Below are 16,898 nucleotides of genomic sequence, written 5' to 3'. Positions count from 1 at the left end.
AACAAAAAAGAATTTGCCAGGTGTTCACACGGACGTTTTTATACTTATGGCGTGAGCTCGCTGTGAAAACATCGTGAAAAACGGCTTTTTTTTTTTCTTTTCTTCTTCAGTAGAGACGAACACATTAGTACAATTGTTACGCAATATCGGAGGAAGACTGGAAAAATGGCACGAAGTAGTCATTTACGTGTGGGAAAGGAGAGAGAAAAAAAATGTACAAAATAAGGAGTTCAAATCCAATCGGGGGAGGAGCCCCCCAGATGTTGGTGGCCCGCGGGTAGGAACTTGGAACATAGAAATACGTGAGCAGCACAGCAGCGGTTTGTGACTCGACTGGGGGGAGGCAACGCAGTCGACTTGAAGGGACAACGTTAAGCGGATCGCTCGTATCCCCCTTCCAAGTCTTTCACTGGGCCGGCTAGAGGGCGGTTCAGTTGCACTCCGACTCTCCGTTTCGACAGGTCCACAAAAGAGAGAAAAGATCGGCGTTTGACTAAGCACCGGCTTAAGTTGGGTTCTGTGTTTTGGTTTTCGTCTTGCGTCTTGAGGGTTTCCGTAGTGCGCGAATTTTTCGCGAGGAAGATCATTCCTCTCTTCTGGTCCTCCTCTCTCCGCGCACATCGATCGTGTCGGAGTAAGGATGTGTGTCGTTCTGTTGCTGGCCTCGTTACTTCTCCTCGTGACCAGCCCGGCTGTGACCGGTCAGGCTCAGCTGATCGGTAGCGATGACGGCACCAATCAACAATCTGGTAATCGGTGCATCGACGAGGAACAGAATCCACAGGTAAAAAACAATCCAACAATTTGTCAACTGCTATTCTCCCAATGATTTGAAGATGTTTGTCAAGAACCATTTTTCGGTGTTGGATAGGAGGGGGGGTCAGTAAAAAGGAGGGTCTTCATTAGTCGAGTGGCACTTGCACTATCGCACGCCTAGGGTATATACGGATGGTTTCTTTTCAATTTTTAAATGACAAAAGTTTTTTTTTTTTTTAAGTATTTCTCTTATAGGGTTATCTTATTTCTTGTTCCCCTCTTTTTTCTTTTTCTCGCCCTCTTGGTGTGTCGAGGGCATCTCCGTTTTCCTGAAGAAGTCCGCCAAATGCGAAATTACCTCCCACAGTAAGTCCACCCTCTGTGGGAAACACATGGCACCATTTAAAAAGCTCTCGTTTTTCGGCATTTTTGTCTTCTATCTCCTTCGACATGTTGGGGTGCAGCAACCCATGAGAGACGCTATATTTATAAGAAGTCCCTGTCTCTTTCCCCGCATTTTAAAAACTCTAAGTTCAAAGGTCGGAAGTTGTATGTGTCCCTCAGTTACTACTCCAAAATGATTTTGCCTCCCCCGTCGTTATATGCCAGGCAACACGCAAACACAAACCAACCCCTCCACCGCTGCTGCTGTCGTCTCTTGCACTGAAAAGACTATGGCCGTGTGTTAGTGCTATATACAATCTGTGATGAGTTATTTACACAGATGTCTTCAATTGCGCCAGGGGACCCTATTTTTATGTCTATTCCTCTTCTTCGTCGCTCTTCTTGCGCCCTCGCTGTTTTTGTTGTTGTTATAAAAATCTTGTCGACAGTTTTTTTTCTTTTTCTTTCCGTTCTTGGCTCATCCCCCCAGTCCTCACCGAGGGTGTCAGTCGTCCTTGTCGTTTGCCGGTGAAAAATTCTAATCGATTTCCCACATAAATAACCCGAAGAAAAGCCGTTCTTCCGCCACCATTAAAGACGGAAAAAAAAAGGAAAAAATAATAATAATAAAAATAGGGGGAAAAAAAAGCCATACAATTCTTATAGCCGTTATTTTATAGTCATTCCTGACATGAACCACGAACATCTTCTGCTTTGTGTGATCAAGGGAAAGAGAGGAAGAAAAAAAAAAGAAGATTCGTCTAAGGTTCGTTTCTTATTTTTCCAAAATAGAGAAGAACATTTAGGATATCTTGAGAATTGACCTGTGAACTCTTTGGCTGGGTTTTTCGTGTTGATGCATCGGCAATCTCTAAATAACACGCGAAGACATTCAAGTGTCATTCGGAGTTACGCAGACGAAAAGCTCATGTCTGGTTTTGATGAGATCCAGTTACCCGCAGACCCTCACCATCCGAACGGAAGAGGGTAAATTATACTATGTATAGCCAAAAGAGTATTATCCGTTCTCCCTTTTCTAGTTTTTTTTTTTTACTCCTTTTCAGCTGTTCATCTTGGGTGGTTCACTCGCAACACTTTTTTTTTCCCACAGCTATTTCATATTTTCTGTTACATTTCCTTTTCTTTTTTTCTTCGTTTTTTCGTGTGTGTGTGTGAAATACTAAATTTTTTACCTATTTCTTTTCTGCTGGAAAATGATAAACAAAACCTACCAGCATTAACGCGACTCAATTAAAAATATGCCAAGCAGAAAGCAAAAAAATGCAGTCACAGAAAAATTCAAATCAACTTTTACCAAATGGCTTCGATCGGAATGCGAAACCAACAAACAAACAAAAAAAATTACCGGTCTTACGAGATTTTCTCTCTTCGACTATTTTATGCGTGAGCGATCACGAAAGTGGTTCCCGATAAATCAAAATAAATAAAGAGAGAAAACAATTCGGAAAAAGAAAACTCGTTTTTCAGATATCTGTATGTATTTCACGCGTAAGAGCAAACAAATGTAACGAAACACGCTATGCGTAATGCATTCCAAAAGAAAGAGATTGTTCCCAAAACTTATTTCCCCATCCCCCTTCCACTTTTTTCTTTCTTGATCGTGCGCAAGATTTTCCATGTCACGTTCGCCAGCAAGTTTTCAGTCACGCATTCAGAAAAAAACTTGAAGTCTTGAATCCTTATCAAAAAAAAAGTCTGGCATACCGCTAGGATATACAAATGGTCTACTCAATGAGGCCCTCATCGCAACTTCACGTTTGAATTGATCCTTAAAATTTTTTTTTGCGAAATGAATCGCTTATGCAAAAGTGATGCTTTTGCTCGCACGTTTTTCTTCTTCTGATAAAACGACGATCAAAAACAACAAATTGGAGGTGTCCGGTGAAATGGGTCTTATTGGCCGTTTGAGTTTGATGGATTTACGCAAGACCAGGCTATTTCATATGGAGAACTCAGCGAACAATAACTAGCGATGTATGCAAATGAAGCGGGCCATCAAACTAGACGGCCCTTCACGTTAAGTTTGCGGCGGCATCCCGCGTGCCTGCTAGCTTACCTTTCTGGGAAAGAACAAAATATCTTGGCCAAATTCAAATTTGTTCTTTTTAATCGGACAATGTTTGGTGGCCATTGACTTCAGTTAGCCAAGGGGTGATTGCATGTCCATCCTTGGACATCACTGCAGTTCAGACTTGCAAACGATGAGGATGAGTTCCACCCAATCAGTATCCGATACCCTTTTCTTTCTCCTTTTTGATTTTTTGTTGTTTCTACAAGAAAAGGTAGAATTCTTTCAACTCATTTATGTCTTGATTTTTGTAGCGATGCATTCCGGATTTCGTGAACGCTGCTTTTAACGGACGAGTCGAAGCGACCAATACTTGCGGCTTGTACGGACCGAGTGAGTTCTGCACACAAACGGGAGCCAAAGGACCGGAAAAATCGTGCGATATTTGCGACGCCCGCGTATCGCACCTGGCCCATCCAGCTGATTATTTGACTGACTTTAACAACAACGACAACATCACGTGGTGGCAATCAGACACGATGCTGGAGGGCATCCAGTACCCAACTCAAGTCAACTTGACGCTCAATCTACGTAAGTTATTTCTAGTGGATCTCAGTAGATTTCTTTTTAGAGGCATAATTGATTCGCCAAGACCCCCTACCTTACAAAAAACTGGCTGTGCTGGCCTGAGCTAATGCGTAATGAGTTGCCGTCACTCTATCTCGTTACGCCATGGTGCGTGTGTTTGCCTGTTTCGTGAGCTAATGACTTTTTGGCGCCTCCTGGTAAGGAGCTAGAAAAAGACCGCCAACTTCTACATAGCACTAAACAAAATGAGAAAATCAGTATGGAAAAAAAAATTAGAGGCGACCTCCAAGAGAGTCCGACACGCCGAGTCAAATTTGCATGCATATGAAAAGCAAACTCTATGGTTAAATCGGACAAGACAGTTTATATATACTGGGCTATCAGCGATGCTCTATTTTACCCTTCCCTGAGTTCTTCCATCTTTATCTGGCAGTCATCGAGTCTTGAAATGAGAACGGCACAAAATTCGATCTTCTTTCTTTAACATTCTCAAGGAGGAGAATTCTGTAAAAATGAAAAACAGTTGAATATTTTTTAACGACCCTCTAGCATTGATCTTGTGAGCAAAATGGAGGGCTCCGTTGATATGCAGCAGGTCAAAAGTAATACGAGATGAAACACATGTGGCTCCACTCAAGACTAGTTTCGCTACAGACTCTGATCTTCCTCACTTGTCTTCTCCCCTACATAATTTTAAACATAAAATTTTGAAAGTTTTCCAAAAAAAGAAATTTTATTTAAATATTCCGTGTCATACACAGTAGCAATTTCATGGCACTGTGGGTGGGGATGATGGCTATCTTTCTTCACAATTGTATTACTTTGTTCTGGGCGTCCAGAGTTCAGGAATCTGCGAGAAAGTTTGTAGACAATTAAAGATACAGGACCAAAAAATAAATAAATAAAATTTGTGCCAACCACACTTTGTATGCACGACGCTTCGTGTCGAGACTCCCGCAGTCGTCTTGTCAACTGACGCGAGGAATTTTCGTCCTTCGTAGCTCGGAGGAGAGAAACAGAAACAAGGAGAGAGCAATAATTTCTAGCTGCCATCATGTCCACTTTTTATTTTGTAAAGATATTTTTTTTTTTTACAGAATTCACCTTTCTATTCTTTTTCTATTTCAGTGAACAGTAGAAGTGACAAAGGCTTATAGGAAAATATGGGAAAAAAAAAAAAGAAAAAAAAACTATTAATTATATACTCGTAACTCTTGGGGGTTGCTGTTTGAGCTGCCGTTGCCGCTCTGAGCTTGATTAGTGTCGAATCACGACCGTGCACGCTAAAGAATGCGCGGGTACTCGTTTACATGGCTTCGCGTGTGTCCCTTTCTTCTTTGTTTAGCCCCCATATACATTACCTTTAACCCTTGAGATATTCTTTAATCCTCGGTCCTCCCTAACCCTTAAAAAAGAAAGAAAGAAGATAACCATTATAATTCTAGACAACCAGGTGTCTGTCCGTGTGTTCAACATGTACAAAACCCGATCGTATAACACAGAAATTCTTTTTCTACTTTAACAAATCCGTGTTTTTTTTTTTTTGTGAAGAAAAGAAATAACTATACAGCCCATAAAATTGCAAAAAGGAGGTCGCACCGTATAATAATCTCTTTTGTTCTTATGGGTGGTCAGCTGAATGTCTTTCGCTTGTTCATCTTTTTTTTTTTTTGTTGTTTTATTTTTCTTTATGGTTATTTCCATAAAATAACTGGGGAATAAAAGCTGCTAGACGCATGAATTAAATGTCAGCTCTTAAAAATTTTTGTTTTTAAACAGGAAACCTGCAACGAGTGATGTGATTAGAACCAAAAGTCAAATAATATTCTTTAGCCACAAGTGAACAAATTTTCCGTTTGAGTTGACGGGTTTATTTTGCAATATGTTTAGACATGACTAAATGTTTGTAAAGAGTTGTGTGCACGCGAAAAAATAACAAAATGAGACGCCTTGAAGAAATGCAGAGCCCGCGGGAAAAACAGAGAGCCGCCTTAGCACCAGCTCTCTATATGGGGAGATTTGTTTATTAGTTTAGTCTACGGCCTTCGTAGTCTTCTATTAGAAAAATGTTTAGCTTCAAACTTTTCTTCCTTCCTTGTCTTATCTACTCGTTGCGTCTATCGATGGTCAAGCTCCTTCAGCTTGTTATAGACTGGACAGGCACCAGCAAGTCGGTCGAGTGCGAGAAACTTTTGACAGCAGTCGATCTGTTTCGTTGGGGAAAAAAAAAAGTGGAAAGGAGGACCAGCGACAAACGAAAGAAAAAAGAAACTATGTTGGTTTCTACGGAGTATATAATCGACTGTTTGTTACAGATAATGAAACATAGAGAGCAAAGGGAAACGACATTTTTTTTTAGATGGGCGGTAATAGCTGGGAGTGATTAGTTGGCTTAGACTTCCCGACAATCATTCACTGATAAAGAGTAGAACTTCCGGTGTCATCTTGTTTTGCCTTAAGCTCTTATGCATTTCGGTTTTAAACTTTGATTAAAATTTTAATCAAATCAAATTAAATTTGTACATCTTTTTTCGTTTAACAGGGAAAGCTTTCGACATTACATACATCCGAGTCAAATTTCAATCTCCGCGCCCAGAGAGTTTCGCCCTCTATAAGCGAACGTCGGAAGATGGACCTTGGTTACCCTATCAGTTTTACAGGTTGGTCGCTAGATGGCTGTTAGGTTAGTGACTCATTTTCAAACTGTTTCCCATGTTTACAGTGCGACTTGCCGTGATACATATGGACTGCCTGACAGCAACTTCGTTCGAAGAGATGACGAAAAACGTGCCCTTTGCACGTCTGAATTCTCCGATATTTCACCTCTTACTGGAGGAAATGTTGCCTTTTCGACATTGGAAGGAAGACCGTCTGCCTATAACTTTGACGAAAGCAAAGAACTTCAGGTATTTGAGACGTAAAACAAAAACAAAAATTTGTTTTAATGTTAACGTAAACGTATTGAATGTATGGCAGGACTTTGTCACCGCCACGGACATCCGAATTACTTTGGATCGTTTGAATACTTTTGGTGATGAAGTCTTTGGTGACCCAAAAGTACTCAAGTCTTATTTTTATGCCATTTCTGACTTTGCCGTTGGTGGCAGGTAAGCTGTACTAATATTCCCTTTTTCCTATTCATACAATTTAAGTTGAATAACTGCTGACAGTTTAAATGACTGTGATTTCTGATCGTTACCAAAAGTGCTTTATTTTTATGTCTGGAAAGAAAGGTGTAATTTTCTGTTCACAGTTTGAAAAATGAGCATGTGGTAACAGTTTATGCACAAAGAAAAGCAGTTGAAAGGCTGGTAATGGGTATTCTTCATCTTTCTAATATGTTTTCTTATTATGCCGACAGATGCAAGTGCAATGGTCACGCCTCCGAGTGTGTGTCGAGTTCATCGGAAGATGGCAGCTATTCGAACTTGGTCTGCCGTTGCGAACATAACACAGCCGGCCGAGACTGCCAAGAATGTCTCCCGTTCTATAATGACCGTCCATGGGCCCGCGCCACTGCCGACGATGCCAATGAATGCCTTCGTAAGTCAAAATGTGTTCATTTATCTCTCTCCACATTATGCGTCGTCGAAACAGTCCCTGCGTTTAGCATACCGCTCTACCCTTCGTCTTTAGAAACAGAGCTTCTCATTATACATTCAATAAGGTAAGAAGGGGAATGTGGAAGAAGGGGGGGGGGGGTGTCCTGACAAAGCCTGTGATCAACAGACTGATGATACGTCTTCGTCACCTTTCGATGGAACTGATTCTAACGGACAACTCCATGCCCGGAATTGGAAAGATCAACCATGCCTCTCGATAAGAGTCTTCGTTTTATTTGTTTACTTTTATTTAAAAAATTTTTCTCGATAATTTTTCTACGGAAAAAAAAAACTTAAGTTCCACATCATTAATCCATAAGGCGTTGTCTTCTATAGGGCGTCTTCATCACAGTCGGTGAAGAAAAAAGGGAAAAACGAGAAAAAAAGGCAAGAAGTTGAAAGATTACCTCAGCGGCTGCCAACGCCCTGACGGTTTCATACGATTCCCCTTTTTTTTTTGTTGGATATTCTAATCTTAAATTTTTCGTTTTTTTGGGTTACCCGTTTCCTTGATATTTGTAGATATCTCCAACTGCGCACACTGCGCAGCACTGACTTTATCAGGAAAGCTCCCGAAAATTTTCCAGGTAGCCAGTGCCGCTGGTTTTATTTGACCCCCCAAAAAGGGTCAACGTTTTATTGAAACTATTGATTCCTCTTCGGTCTGATTCTTTGTGTCCCAAAGGCAGACCGACTCCATAAATCCTTCTATAGGGGTCTCATTAAGTTTACTATATGTGAGGCTACACAACAACTGCGGTTTGTTTTCATCACAGGGTTCGGTACCACTTCGGCGTCATTTCGGAACTATACTTGTGGTATTGTCTTCAAATCCGACGACGTAATCCGGCCAAATCCGGTGTTCATTTCTCCTTCCAGTGCTGATTTTGTCGTATAGGTGTTAGAAGTCCGGGATGTTTCCGCCGATGCCGAATTTGTGTGTATTGATTGGGTAATGTTTTCCTTCAGGTGAATTGGCGGTAATACTTAAGCAAACTGTGTTCCGCCTTTTTTCGTCAAAGTTTCTTGAAGAAGCCATCAACAATTCACCGAGAACTTGCGTTCACTGAATTTGAGGAAGGTTTCTTTTAATGCTAGGTCATCCGTTGTTGACTAAGCCTGGGCGGTTGCGTTTGTTTTGTCGTGCGCAGTCCAATAATCAAGACGCCATCACAATCAGCCGAGTCACGAGACCATCCAGCGGTTAGACTAAGAAATCTAGTTTTTTCTTTTTCTTTTAGTTTAAAAATTCCTTTTAAAGAAAGGTAGCTGTCAAGTGAATTGAATATTCTGCCTTTGACGGAGCGAGAATCTTCCACTATGTGGTGGGGGTCAAGCTTTTACCTGACGTTGAAGAAAAGCTATTACGTAGCAATTTCCCGGTGCTTTCACTTGGGCGGACCTTGTCCACACCCTCGTCCTTTCGGCTGAGAATACGGTGGAAGAAGGGGGGTTTCGAAGTGGGGGGTTTGTTTCTGTTCTTGAATATTTTACACGACTGTTTAATAGCTATCCCCCTACCTTGACGTACGGAGTATGTAGAAATGAAAAGGGTCGAAAGATAAGGTTACATTTAAATGTCCTCGCCAAGAAGCATTCCTTTTCCTGTTTTGACTTCTGATTTTGATTGATTCAGACCAATTATCTCAACTAGATCGACGGTAGTTTCTATCTTTCGGGTTTTTTTTATTATCCATCTCTCTTTGGTACTCATCAGGACGCTGATGGAATGCTTTCCAGATTTCAAAGTTTGAATGACTTGAGACCACCTGGGGAAAGTGATGAATGGTATCCGGCCCTCCTCTCTCTCCCCCCTCTAAAAAGAAAAAAGAACTCCTCGTCAACAACAACCCCCCCTCTCTCGCTCTCTAACCTTTTCTCTTTTTTTTTCATTTCTTTCTCTCAAAGCGAAACAAACACATTTAATGAACCGACTCGAATGACGCCATTGCAATCTGAACGCACACTCGCGCAATTCCTTTTCAGTTTTTGTTGTTGTTGTTGTTGTATTCTCTCACTCTGTTCAAAATTCTTGTCGACATTTCGGGCTTTTGTTTAAAATATCCGACAAAACCATGTGTGCACAAGAGCTTTATATTCACCTGGTATCCAATGGTTATAAGTGGAAGCGGCCGGTAAGGTAGTAGCTTCAGTCGGGGACGAGACACCGTACAGGGCGGACTTGTGACCTTTCCTTCGAAACACATTCAGATTGCTTGTTTTTGTTCTTTCGACCGTGAACGTAATTGTCAATGGATCCGTGAACCATTTCTAACGTGAAAATAATTGGCGGCTCATGTTAGAAAACAATAGGAATAAACCTACAAGAATAAAATGGGTCGGCACTCTTGCTTAATGACCGTGGTCTTCTTGTTCGTGAGTTTAGTATTGCAAACAGTTTCAGCGACATCGTGGGATGGCAACACGCCATGGTTCACCGGTTCCTGTAAGCTATTACACAGTCGTTCATTTTTTTTTTAAAGCTATAGCTGTCTGCTACTTTTTTCAACTTTTTTGTTAGTTTTAGTAGTTACGCTCTCATCCAACGATTTTTTTTTCAGTGGGGGGGCTATGTTCTAGGAAAAGGCTCGAAATAAGTTGGCTCGGCATGTGAATGGAGTCGTTTGTTTTCCCTTTTTTTTTTTTAACAAAAAAGAAAAGAGGCTTCCCTTTCTGTGAAGATTTCAAGCGCATCTTTTTCAACTGTTTGCAGCGAAAAAACCAATCACAGTACAGTAAAGGGCAGCCGTAAAAGCTCGTGTTTTACAGCCGCTTGTACGCTGTGCACTCTGAAGGGAGGACAGGCCCAAGGGCAACTTCTATAACTTTTGAGTCCCAAAACGACAAACTTCTCTTTAAAGAATTTCTAATGGAATTCACCAAAAAAGAAAAAAACAACCCCAAAATATGGGCAAAGACAAAGAGGGACCAACTGCATTTTTGTTTGTTTTGTTTTTTTTTATTTAGTTTTAGTCAAACTTTCTTCTATGGGAACAAACAAAGAGTCTCTAAGTTGTTTTTCCGTTTTAAAAAGAGGTGAAAAGTATGCCTTTATTTGATTATGCTAACCTTCTCGTCGATGGAACAACAGGACATATTCTTCTTTAGAATCGTGCAAGGCGGAGGCAAGCAACACCCTACTCTCATTACCGATTCCGAATGGTGTATTGTCTCCATAGCGCTCACGCTGGAGGATGTTTCTAACATTTGAATTTTATACGGTTAGGGTGTGCGTTGAAACGGGCGGGACCCGCCTTAGCACGCCATTTCTGATGGGAATGGTGCGTGTGTTTCTACTAATTACTGTACTATACTTCACTCCGTAGCCGTTTTTGTTTTGTTCCCTAGCTCGTACGTTTTGTAAGGTTGGCTTAGCCGACGACACCATCCAAGTGTTGACCTCTTGTCGGTCGGCTTTAGAGGAAGCAGCACAACGATGATTAACCTTTATTCATTCTTTCTGTTACACAGCTTGCAATTGTAATGGATTCTCCAGCCGATGTTACTTTGATCAAGCACTATTCGACAGCACCGGCCATGGTGGCCATTGTCTTGATTGTACGGCCAATCGCGACGGACCAAATTGTGAACGTTGTCGGGAACAGTTTTACCAACGGGAAGATAATTATTGTGTTCCCTGCAATTGTGATGAGACAGGTAATCAATCATTTACACCTTAGTTCATTAGCACACTGTAATCCAATTAAAAACATGACCGACCTCATCATATCAAGAAACCGACTATGAATTATAACTTTAGCTTAATTGCCTTTTTGTTTCTTCTTTGGTTCTTAATTAAGGTTCACGAAGCTTGCAGTGTAATCGCGAAGGTAAATGTTCGTGCAAACCGGGCGTGACCGGTGACAAATGTGACCGATGCGAAGAAAACTTCTACGATTTTGGACCGCAAGGGTGCCGCCCTTGTGGCTGTAACGTGGCAGGCAGTTTGGGTGGCCAACCGCGCTGTGATTCCGAAACGGGCAGTTGTTCGTGCAAAGATAACGTGGAAGGCCAACGCTGTGACCGTGCCAAACCTGGCTACTTCAATTTGGATGCTGAAAATCTTTTCGGTGCCACTCCGTGTTTCTGTTATGGCCATTCATCTGTTTGCAGATCGGCTACCGGCTACGCCCGCGGGTTGACTGAGAGTGTATTTGCCCGTTCTGATGAAAAATGGACGGCCTTAGAACAACCTGGAAATCGGCCAATCACATTAGCTTACAATTCGTTGCTGGGCAACATCGGAGTCAGCGCACCCGGCCGTGATGCCGTCGTTTTTTCAGCTCCCGAACGTTACCTGCATGACCAACGGACGAGTTATAATCAACAACTTCACTTCACCTTGCGAACCAACGAAGCTGGAGCTCGTGCTTCCATCGATGACGTTGTTCTTGAAGGATCTGGTCTGACCATTTCGCAGCCCATCTTCGGTCAAGGCAACCAATTGCCATCGACCCAAAATCAAGTCTACTCCTTTAGACTACACGAACATCCGGATTACGGCTGGAATCCACGTCTTTCGTCTCGCGATTTTATCAGCGTCTTGGCCAACTTGACTGCCATTAGAATTCGTGGTTCTTACACTCCCCGTGGCTCGGGCTACTTGGACGATGTCAAATTGGAAACGGCTCGTCGTGGAGGTAGCGGTTCACCTGCCAACTGGATCGAACGCTGTAATTGCCCTGAAGGTTACGTCGGACAGTTCTGCGAGTCTTGCGCTCCAGGTTTCCGACACGAACCAGCCAATGGGGGTCCATTTGCTCGCTGTGTTCCCTGCAACTGTAACGGACATGCCGACATTTGTGACGCCGAAAGCGGTCGCTGCATTTGCCAGCATAACACAGCCGGTGATAATTGCGAGCGTTGCGCCCGCGGTTTTTACGGCAACGCGCTACAAGGATCGCCTAATGATTGTCAGGCCTGTCCGTGTCCAAATGGTGGCGCTTGTATCGAACTGGCTGATGAGACCGTAGTTTGTCTCGAATGTCCAGTTGGTTATGCTGGTCCTAGATGTGAATTGTGCAGCGACGGATATTTCGGAGATCCAGAGGGCCGTTTCGGCGCACGACGGCCATGCCAGCCTTGCGACTGTAATGGAAACGTCGATCCTAACGCCGTGGGTAATTGCAACCGGACGACGGGTGAATGCCTTAAATGTATTTACAACACGGCCGGCTATCGTTGCGACTCTTGTCTGGCCGGCTTCTTTGGCGATGCCCTGGCCCTCAACAAAGGTGATTGCCGGCCCTGTCAGTGTTTCCGCCGTGGTACTCTGCAGTTGCCGTCCGGTACTCTTCAATGTGACCAAGTTAGCGGACAATGTGAATGTAAACCGAACGTCGCCGGCAACAATTGCGATCGATGCCAAGATGGCTTCTTCGACTTGGAAAGCGGAAATGGATGCCAAACATGCAACTGCGATCCTGTCGGTTCCCTCAATCGGACATGTAATGTTCGCAGTGGCCAGTGTTTTTGCCGTCCTGGTGTAGTTGGTCTCCGATGTGACTCTTGCGCTCCAAACCAATTTGGTTTCTCTTACAACGGTTGCAAACCTTGCGAATGCGATACAATTGGATCGCTATCCCTTCAGTGTGACGATCCGGACGGCCAATGTCGATGCAGAGATAATGTCGAGGGCCGTCGCTGTGATCGTTGCAAAGAGAACAAACATGACCGTGAAGCGGGATGCAAAGATTGTCCACCTTGTTACAATTTGGTGCAAGAGGCCGTCGATGAACACCGAGCCAAGTTGACTGATTTGGCAACTATTCTGGAACGTATCATTTCCAACCCCACCATCATTGCAGATCTTGACTTCGATCGAAAATTGGCTGAAGTACAGGATCGTGTAGATCAGCTTTGGGTTGATGCCAAGTTGCAGAGTGGTGGTGACAAAAGCATTAGCATCCAGTTGGAAGAATTAAAGAATAGATTAAAGGTAACTTAAATAAAAAATAATAGAAAATCCATGGTTTTTTGGTTTTTCTAACTTTGATTGGTTTTTTATGGTTTTGCAGCAAGTTCAGCTAATGATTGGTGAAATCGAAATGCGGACACAGAGTTCACGACGCGCCACCGCCGCTGGAATCGGTAATTTAACTGTGGCCGAAGCTGCAGTCGAACGAGCTCGAGAATCTCTGAAAGCCGCTCAGCGCTATTTGGAGACAGAAGGATCTGACGCTCTACAACGAGCAATCCAGCGTTCAGAAAAGTTTGGCCAGCAAAGTGAGCGCATGTCACAGATCGCCCGTGATGCACGTCAAGCAGCCGATCAGCTTGACGAGGCCGCAGTGTTGATAGAGTCAACAGCGCAGGAGGCCCTCAACACTTCCAGTAATGCTTATCAGTTGGCTCGAGAAGCCGTCGACCAGCAAAAGAACACGACCGAAGAAATTGATGGACTTCGCAGGGAGCTGACAATTACTGAACAGACTCTCGCCCGAACCCAGGCCATGGCTAAAGAGGCTCTGACTAATGCCCAATCGGCTTACACTGAAGCTCTTAGTCTGCTGGGTGATGCCTACAGCTTGGTGGTTCCTAATGTTGAATGGCAATTCATGAAGCGACAAGCTGCTCAACATTCAGAGGAAGCGCAACGGATCAAGGCGGAAGCCGATCAGCTAACGGCCGAGAATTCCAACATGTTGGATGAAGTTAGTGACCAAATTATTGGAGCTGGTGACGTGCTGGCCAAAGGAGTTGCACAGCAGCAAATTGCTGATGAACTACTGGCAGATGCCGATGTTGCCTTAGGAAGGTCTCAGGAAGCCGTCTCGTTGGGTGACAAAACTCTACAAGAGGCTCAAAAAACATTGGAAACGCTCGAAGGTATCTTTATTGGTTGATACATTAGAAAACAGAATACTTTGAACGGTATTGTGTGATCGATTTCAATAGGTTTTGACTCGCTGGTGCAGGAGAGCAAAGAAAAAGCTCGCGATGCTCTAGGTCAGGTTGGCGAAATTAAGAATCTGATTGAACAGGCAGAGGAGAGGACGCGAGAAGCACAAAATGCCCTGGCTGGCGCTGAGTCCGATGCTAGAGTGGCCCGTGATTCAGCAAACCAGGCACAAGAACACGCAGAACAAGCTTCAAAGGTATATCTATTCATTTTAGACTATTCTCCGCAGTATTGAGAAATCTTGGTGGTGAATTTTTGATAGGACGCTGTACTGATTCGTCAAGGAGCATCAGAAACACGTGATAAAGCCGGCCAACTGAAAGATACAGCCGAAAGTCTTACTTCTAGTGTGGCAGATACGGCTAACCGAATGAGAACTTTGGAAGCCGAGGCTGCCGAAGATCAAGGTCTCGCGAAAGAGGTAATGTAAAATGAGCAATATCATTTTCGGAACGTTTCACGTAATCGTGTTGCTACAGGCATTGGAGAAGGCTAATCAAGCCAAAAGCATTTCTGCTGATTCGACTGTTAAAGTTCGTGAAGCTATTAGCGCAGTGAATGAGATACTCATTTCCCTTAACAATATGGGAAACATAGGTAATTATTAATCCTTCATTTCGTTAGTCCGTGGTTAGTTGCAATCTTTGATCTTTTAGATACTGCGGCTTTGGATGAGTTGGAGCGCAAGTTAATCATTGCTGAGCGTGATTTCATCGAGTCTGACATTGAACGACGCATCGAAGAGATGCGGACAGCCCGAGTCACCCAGGTGAAAATCCGTTGAAACTTTGCCAAACTATCTGGAAATAACTTTTGTTGTATCTAGAATCAATGGGTACGAGACTACGAAGAAGAGTTGGCACGCCTTCGACTAGAGGTTGATAACGTAGAGGCCATCAAGGAGGCCCTACCTGACGGCTGTTGGAAGAGACTGAAATTGGAACCTTAAACGACAGATGATTCCATTTGTTGTCATAATCACAACAAACTATTTTTCCCCACTTTAAACTAAGTTTTTTAACCATAAATTCGGCAGAAATCACAAACAATTTTTATCCAGGGAAAGATTTACATGGGGACAAAACTATCGCCTAGCTCGTACGTATATAAATCGACTCGGCACTTAGTCAAACACCATAAAAACCACAATGAGTTCAGACATTAGGGAGCTTAAAATGAAAAAGTTCACTTTACATTATTTTAGGTTTTGTTTAGTTTTTCCGATCCCATTTCTTTTCAAAGTTTCTTATTGGCGGGAAGTTCCCATTTTTTTTTCCCTTTCATTTTTTGTTCACAGCATTACCGTGCTTCCCTCTCCAGAGTGCCGTTAATGTCGCAAGTGCCTGTTTGATACAACTATTCGCCATGTGCCAAATGATTCCTCCTCCTTTTTACCTTGCTGCATGATCGACCACAGAAAAGAAAAGTGTGTGTAGCCATTGCCTAGGATTTTCAATCAAAATTCTTGTCTGAGAATTTTTCTAACGAATGTAGTTTAAAATTGCACCGAGGGATTCTCTCTGATGAATGCCAAAGACGGACGTGCTTGTTTCTTACTCGTCATTTTTCTTACAAACATGCCGTTTATTTGTCGACGTTGAAATTTCTAATGGCCAGAGAAAACGTTGTAATGGAAAATGGATCGATAATTCGAAATTTTTTGGAGAAAAAAAAATGTCTTTATTCCATTTTTTTTTTCAAGCTCCCTCCCCGTTTATATGTTTTCCGTCTCGTACAGAGATAAAACTCCCTTTCTGTAAAATACCTTTTCTAAAAAGCCATGTTTGCACTCACTGCCGCTGTTTCTTGACTCAATACATGACCATTTAAGTGATCACTTTTATTTCCAACATTATCATTCCATTTCACAGGAGTTCACCAAAGAAAAGCCGAACAAAAAAGAAAAGCAGAACTAAATATTCAGATATTTTTTGGTCAAGTGAATCTACAGATAAAAAAATTATTTTTGAAATATTTAAATGGAACAAAAATGCATGCCTGGATTTACCCCAAAATTTCCGTCTGCAAATCATGGTGTTGCATACAATGTTTGACACGTGGGAAAAGGTGGAGGTGCCTAGTGTTAGTAGGTTTTCACAATCGTAGCTCATTAGGCATAGGACGCAGCAGCTGGCCAGGTAACATATAAATCGAATCGAATAGAAATAACAAGTAAAAAAAGTACTTCAGTGGTGCCTTATGACGTACGTATTTCCCTTTAATACAAATAACATAGAAACCCTCATTGCCAAATCTCGCAAACAAACACAAAACTTAAACTTCTCTGCCGAAAAAATTGACATTCCTGCCCCCGAAAAACCCGTTCGCCTCACAATCGCGAAACCACTCCGTCAACCAGCACGACGTAGAAGATATAAAACAACCCTCCACAACCGAATCAAACCACCCGGCTCTATCGGGAACTTCCTGAATGGAGTAAGGGCTCCTAGTGATAACGAGTGAGTAAAGTTTAAGGATGTGAAAATTTTGCAAACAATTTCCCGATAGGGATTCTATCAAAACTATTCGCTTGTGCCCATCCCAAAACGGATTTCGACCAACTTTTTTCCGAGACTTTCCTACATAGATGGAACCATATTCGCGGGGTATCGGCACTATAGAGTTGGCTAACGTCCGA

The 16,898-nt window shown here is 42.7% G+C and overlaps 1 protein-coding gene and 1 long non-coding RNA gene across 3 annotated transcripts; one reads left to right on the top strand and one right to left on the bottom strand.

Moving 5' to 3' along the window:
- Positions 1 to 353: 353 nt before the first annotated feature.
- Positions 354 to 16,094, top strand: LOC116916991 (laminin subunit gamma-1). Of its 2 annotated transcripts, XM_045169880.1 has the most exons (14): positions 354 to 784; positions 3,484 to 3,760; positions 6,300 to 6,417; positions 6,480 to 6,663; positions 6,734 to 6,864; positions 7,119 to 7,300; positions 10,831 to 11,016; positions 11,160 to 13,297; positions 13,377 to 14,187; positions 14,257 to 14,456; positions 14,523 to 14,681; positions 14,740 to 14,857; positions 14,917 to 15,029; positions 15,087 to 16,094. In XM_045169880.1, exons 1-14 carry the CDS (start codon positions 641 to 643, stop codon positions 15,207 to 15,209), a joined length of 4,884 nt encoding a protein of 1,627 aa, XP_045025815.1. In that variant the 5' UTR covers positions 354 to 640; the 3' UTR covers positions 15,210 to 16,094. The 2 variants fall into 2 exon arrangements, with proteins under 2 accessions (XP_045025815.1, XP_045025816.1); XM_045169881.1 differs by lacking the exons at positions 354 to 784; positions 3,484 to 3,760; positions 6,300 to 6,417; ... (1 more) ...; positions 6,734 to 6,864; positions 7,119 to 7,300 and adding an exon at positions 9,519 to 9,805.
- On the bottom strand, positions 15,927 to 16,782 carry LOC116917001. The gene is made up of 2 exons (XR_004390970.2): positions 16,269 to 16,782; positions 15,927 to 16,205 (listed from the first exon to the last, which is right to left on the bottom strand). It is a non-coding gene; the product is annotated as an uncharacterized LOC116917001 (long non-coding RNA).
- Positions 16,783 to 16,898: the final 116 nt, after the last annotated feature.

The sequence above is a fragment of the Daphnia magna genome, linkage group LG2, assembly GCF_020631705.1.
Source record: "Daphnia magna isolate NIES linkage group LG2, ASM2063170v1.1, whole genome shotgun sequence".
Taxonomy (NCBI): Eukaryota; Metazoa; Arthropoda; class Branchiopoda; order Diplostraca; family Daphniidae; genus Daphnia; species Daphnia magna.
The sequence above is the reverse complement of the archived record's forward strand: the minus strand, read 5'-3'. Positions and strand labels throughout refer to the sequence as shown.

Excerpts from the sequence above, each read along its gene's own strand:
- LOC116916991 (XM_045169880.1), top strand. The coding sequence starts at position 641 with ATGTGTGTCGTTCTGTTGCTGGCCTCGTTACTTCTCCTCGTGACCAGC. Across the intron at positions 3,761-6,299 it reads CAACTTGACGCTCAATCTAC|GGAAAGCTTTCGACATTACA; the intron begins GTAAGTTATTTC and ends TTCGTTTAACAG. Across the intron at positions 13,298-13,376 it reads AATTAAAGAATAGATTAAAG|CAAGTTCAGCTAATGATTGG; the intron begins GTAACTTAAATA and ends ATGGTTTTGCAG.